General features: G+C 55.2%; 1 protein-coding gene across 1 annotated transcript; it reads left to right on the top strand.

Annotated features, from left to right (window-relative positions):
- Positions 1-4124: 4124 nt before the first annotated feature.
- POU4F3 (POU class 4 homeobox 3) lies at positions 4125-5456 on the top strand (the record flags this gene model as incomplete). Its single annotated transcript, XM_082836005.1, has 2 exons — positions 4125-4244; positions 4560-5456. 2 exons carry the CDS (start codon positions 4125-4127, stop codon positions 5454-5456), a joined length of 1017 nt encoding a protein of 338 aa, XP_082692131.1.
- Between the last annotated feature and the right edge of the window lie 424 nt (positions 5457-5880).

Here is a 5880-nt window from a genome sequence, read left to right as displayed (position 1 = left end):
CAGGCCAGAGTCCTGGGGAGGTTATTATTCATGCATTCATTCATTCAACACAAATTAAGTTCCTGCACGTATACCTATATATATAGGAACTTAATATATCTATATCTGTAGACAGGGCAACAGATAAGACTCATCCTCAAAGAAGTCCCGGGGTCCTTCGAGAAACAGAGACCATGAAACATCATGTTCTTCCCAAGACATAATAGAGGAAGATGCGAAAGAGTCAAAGAAGGAAAACTCTTTTGAGTCCTGGTGAAACTTACATAATTAAATCAGGGCTTTAACATCATCATCATCATCATCATAAAACAAGTGTGCAGAGCAAGTTTTTTGAACTGATGGTCCCAGATCATCTGCACACAAATCAAGGGTGTCTATTTAAAAAGCGCCTTAGGCCTTGTGGCCAAATCTCTGTGTGTGGCCCTAGGATGCTGTATTTTAAGAGGTTGCAGATGATTCCTACTCACAGTAAAGCTGAAAGCCACTCCTCAGGGAAGATGCCTCTCCCCACCCCGCTCTTCCTAGCATTCCTATAGGGCTATAGTCCTTCTGGAGAACATGGTGCTTTGTGTCCTGACTTAGGCTTATGTGTAGCCATTCTATTGTCCCCACTAGACTATGAGCCCCTGAAGCAGTGTGCTCTATACCTGCAGAACCTATACAAGGCCCAGCTGTCAGTAGGTATTTGGAAATGGTTGTAGCATGAAGAAAATGCCCCATTTAGGGTCACTTGCGTAAATGCCCATGTGGTCCTTCCCTGGACCCTCAGACAGATTTTTTTGGCCCATATGTGATGTGTGTGTGTGTGTGTGCGTGTGTTAACTGTAATTTAATGCATGGCGTGGGGACATGTGCTCTCCAGTTTACCACAGTCCCAATCCTCCCTTGTATACACCCAGCTAATTAATTTTACCAGACTTGCCCCTGACAGAATTTAAGTTTGCAAATTCCGTACAGTACAGAGGATGTTAGCAACTGCATTCTGGGGCTCTCCTTCCAGTTACTTTCTGAATGGCCTTTTCCTTCATTCTTCTCCAGTCTGTTATCTCCAGGGCCTTCTCAGTAAGAGTGGTCCCTAAGGACGGCAGTCATCTTCCTGCTGGCTGCTTAGAGCTGCTAGTAGACCCCCTTGAAGGGAAGGGTGGGAAAAACTCAGGGAACACAGGTTGTCTGATGCAAGCATGGTTTTTGATTTGTGATCCGAATGCCTCAGGATGCTGGAGTGAGGGCTGGTGAGCCAAAGGTCTGCACTGGAGGCCTAAGGGGGCTAGTTGGTTGTGCTCTGTCTCTGACCCCTGTCTGACCTCGACCCTGGCTAGTATCTCCCAGGCCCCTGAAGGGACAAAGCGGGGAAGAACGGATGTAGACGGGCCTTTCCCTTCATTTCTGGGGGTTCAGCTTCACAGACAACTAGGGTCTCAGGGCACCGCGAAGCCAGGAGAGTTACAGATTCTTCTCCCTAGAGGATCCAGTATACCCAGCTTTTGTCCCCATTTTCTCTTTTGGCTTCTAGTATTGGGCAGAAAACAAGAATGAGTGGTCCTAAATGCTGGTGAGTGATACAATAACGCTGCATTTAGCTTCTGGAGAGTTGAGGATTCCTGGAGAGAAGCTCCTGACCTGCTCAAAATGTATTTCATTTAAATTAACCAGAATGGTAGTCTTTTGCTACAGCTGGAAGCATTTAGCGATCATCTAGTCCAGCCCTCTCTTATGGGTAAACTGAGGCTCAGCCAGCATCACACTGACACAGTGTTTGAATGCTGTCCCAAGCCCAGGCCTCCTGAGGCTCACAGTCCTGGGTGTGTATTCTGTATTTCAAAAATCCCACCAGCCTTGCTCTGTGTCTTGTGCATGAATCTACATCCCCTCCACTGCAGTGCAAGTTCACTGTCAATTTCCCGCAGTGGATTTTAGACTGGTGGTTCCGTGAGGGTAGGGATGGTGTCTGATTCACATCTGTGTCTCAACCTTCACCACGGACTCTGGTGCAAAGCAGGTGAACAGAGGAGAGCAAGGAGCCAGTTTGTACCTGCAGACAAACCGTTCTCTAGAGAGAGGACCCAGGCCACTCCTGTTCCCAAAGGAGGGAGGAAGGAGAGAGGAACAAACATTATTCCATGATTTCAGTGTGCCCGGCACTGTGTCAAGTGCTTATCTCAGTGCATTCCTCACAACAATCAGTGGAGGTGAAACTACAATGTCCATTTAACAGATCAGGAAACTGCGGTACACAGACACTGAGTTGGCTCCTGGCCTCTAGCAAGCAAGATCCCAGGGCAGAGCCTGAGGCCCCAAGCATCAGGTTGTGAGGAAGTTGACTCAGTGCTCTCCTTTCTACTCCAGCTGTCAACATCTTCACCAGAACCCAAGAAGGCATAGCAATGCAATTCCCATTTTAGAGCTCAGGAAACCGAGGCTCAGGAAGGGTTAGTGAAAGGGCCACACGTGGCTTCCCGCACCGGGGTTAATCCTCTCCGCTGGTTGGAGGACAGGACCCAGGCAAGGGGGTTGACTCCGATGCGGAGAAGACCTGAGGGGGGGGAGGCCAGACCCGGCTGGGCTTCCTCTTAGGCCAGGGGGTGGCCCCTTTCACCCCGCCCCACCCCCATTAACCTTCGTGGAATCCTGACTCACAGCCCCAGGCGTGGGGTCCTAGCTTACAGGCTGCCAGGATCACTGAAACCCGAAGGCCGTTCCGCGGTGGAGGCGACGAGGTGGGCTCAGCTGGGCGCGCAGGGCTTTTCTCCCAAGCCCGAGGGCGGCGCGGCCGCGGTCCCAGGATTCCCCATGCATTATTCACGATGTTTACTAGCGTGGGGAAAGGAGAGGAGAGAAGAGGGAAGGAGAGGGGAGCAGAGGGGAGGCGAGGGCGGGGCAGTACTAACCTCAGGGCACGCAAGTCCGAAACTTCGGGAGGAAAGACAAAGTAGCTGAGTGGTTAAGAGCCTGGGAAGTCAGACGTGGCGCCTGGCACACAGTAGGCCACCAGTAAACACGTGTGTAACGGATAACGACAACGGAACGAGTGAGTGAATGGCTTTGCTCCCAACCAGTTATGTTGTCTTGGGCTTAACCCATCTGACCCTCGTTTTCTTCGTCTATAAAATGGCATAACAGTAACTATTCCACAGGGTATTGAGGGCACCCTGAGCTAACTCTAAATTGCCTAACGCACAGTAGGAGCTCTAAAATGAACGCTGCTGTTGTGGGTAATGGCGCTTGTAAGCATCAGCGGCCCAGCAGAAGTCCTCTGATCGACTCCCAAGGCCGGTGGGCAGTCCTAAAAACTAACCTGCAAGATTCCTTAGACTGGCGGCTTGGGGAATGGGGGAGGTGGGGGGGCAAATTGTCTTTCTCAAGCGAAGGCAAGAAAGACAAGTGCAGGGAGGAAACTTCAGACCTCCTGCACTGGGCAGGCAGTTACTTTCCCCACCTTCACCCCGGGAGGTGGAGGTCACCTGGGGCTCATTCTGGTAGTTTCTCATCCTCCCCGGAGCCCGTCTGGGCGCTTGGAGGCGCCCCTTCGCTGCGCGTCTGGGCCGGACTCTGGTGGACCGCACCGGCGTGGGACCAGGAGCGCCCTGGAAATGGGCAGTTTGGCGGCAGCTGGGCAAAGTGTGTGTATGGGGGGGGGGCGAGAGGGAGGGTCAGCTTCCCGGGCCACGGCTGCCCTTATATCTGGGTTATGAGAGTTGGGACAGGATGGAGAGGTTTGGGACTTTGGGGGAAAGAATGTCCGAGAAGAAGAAGAAAGAATCCGGAAGGTCTGCGGGCTGGAGCCGGGCAGGGCGGGGCGGACGGGGAGAGGCCCGGCCCGGCCAGGGTATAAATGCTGTGTCTGGGGCGGCGGGGGCCCGCTCGGAGAGCTGCTGCCTGGCCTCGCCTCCCGGGCCGCCCCCGCGAGTCTCGGGCACGTGAGCACGCCTGCGCGCGCGCCCGGGCCCTTCCTGGCAGGCTGCTTGTAAGATGAGTGAAGGAGCAGGTGGGGGAGAGGGGAGGCAGCGAGCGAGAGGGCGAGGGGAGCGCGGGCGCTGAGCGGCGCTCACTTGGAGTGCAGCGAGCGAGAGAGCGAGAAGAGCCTGATCCATGTCCCTCGCTGCCTCCCTGCCCGGCGTGCGAAGATGATGGCCATGAACGCCAAGCAGCCTTTCGGCATGCACCCGGTGCTTCAAGAACCCAAATTCTCCAGCCTCCACTCCGGCTCTGAGGCCATGCGCCGAGTCTGTCTCCCAGCCCCGCAGGTACGTAGTGGAGCATAATTACCGCTCTAAGGCACATTTTTTGACAGGCACTTGGTTCATGTTTTTTTCATGTCGCCCAGAACAATCGCCGCTGTCTGAACCCCTCTCCTTGTCTCCCCCGTGCTCTCTCCCGGCGCGCTCTCTCTCTCATTCATGTCTCTGATCCACACGTCTGTTTCAGCAGAGCCTCTGTCTCCGTATTAATTTTTATGACCTGGGCTTTGAGGAGAGGCATCTCGGTTGCTTGAAAATGTGTTTTAATCCTGAGTTGACAGTATTCCCCACTGACCGTGCTGTGCGCCTTCTCGCTTGCAGCTGCAGGGTAATATATTTGGAAGCTTTGATGAGAGCCTGCTGGCACGCGCCGAAGCTCTGGCGGCGGTGGATATCGTCTCCCATGGCAAGAACCATCCGTTCAAGCCAGACGCCACCTACCATACCATGAGCAGCGTGCCCTGCACGTCCACTTCGTCCACCGTGCCCATCTCCCACCCGGCCACCCTCACCTCGCATCCGCACCACGCAGTGCACCAAGGCCTCGAGGGCGACCTGCTAGAGCACATCTCGCCCACGCTGAGCGTCAGCGGCTTGGGAGCCCCCGAGCACTCGGTGATGCCGGCACAGATCCACCCGCATCACCTGGGTGCCATGGGCCACCTGCATCAGGCCATGGGCATGAGCCACCCACATGCCGTGGCGCCTCATAGCACCATGCCCGCATGCCTCAGCGACGTGGAGTCGGACCCGCGAGAGCTCGAGGCCTTCGCGGAGCGCTTCAAGCAGCGGCGCATCAAGCTGGGGGTGACCCAGGCGGACGTGGGTGCGGCTCTAGCCAACCTCAAGATCCCCGGCGTCGGCTCGCTCAGCCAGAGCACCATCTGCAGGTTTGAGTCTCTCACTCTTTCGCACAACAACATGATCGCCCTCAAGCCGGTGCTCCAGGCCTGGCTGGAGGAAGCCGAGGCCGCCTACCGAGAGAAAAACAGCAAGCCGGAGCTCTTCAACGGCAGTGAGAGGAAGCGCAAACGCACGTCTATCGCGGCACCGGAGAAGCGCTCGCTGGAGGCCTACTTCGCTATCCAGCCGCGGCCCTCATCCGAAAAGATCGCGGCCATCGCCGAGAAACTGGACCTTAAAAAGAACGTGGTGAGGGTCTGGTTCTGTAACCAAAGACAGAAACAGAAACGAATGAAGTACTCGGCTGTCCACTGACTGCTGCGGGGCGGAGCGTCCGGGGCCGGGAGAGCTGAGTGTATGTCCCCCTGGAGTTGGGGGGCACGGTTATGGGGGCTCCGAGACGTTTCCTGGTAGGTCAGGCTCTCTCCCCCGAAGTCACAGACTTTCCCCTTTATCCCACCTCGTTGCCTCCCGGCCTTCTCTTTCCATTCTTTTCTTTCTATTCCCACCAGAAAAGTTTGGGCGCTAAGAAAAAAATTCCTGAAAGGCAGGCCTGGAGGGGCTTGTGCTGTCCGTGGTGCTGAAAATCGCCCTCGCGCACAAGACCGCGCGACCTCACGGCGGGAGCCCAAATGCAGGGGATGGTCAATTGGCCCGAACGCACGACTCTGGGGTGAAGACACCACTTTACTAAGCGCGACTAGACAAGGGGTGAAGGGATGGGAAGGAAGCGATAAGG

The sequence above is a fragment of the Leucopleurus acutus genome, assembly GCF_964270905.1.
Source record: "Leucopleurus acutus genome assembly, chromosome: 3".
In the NCBI taxonomy this organism is placed as follows: Eukaryota; Metazoa; Chordata; class Mammalia; order Artiodactyla; family Delphinidae; genus Leucopleurus; species Leucopleurus acutus.
The sequence above is the reverse complement of the archived record's forward strand: the minus strand, read 5'-3'. Positions and strand labels throughout refer to the sequence as shown.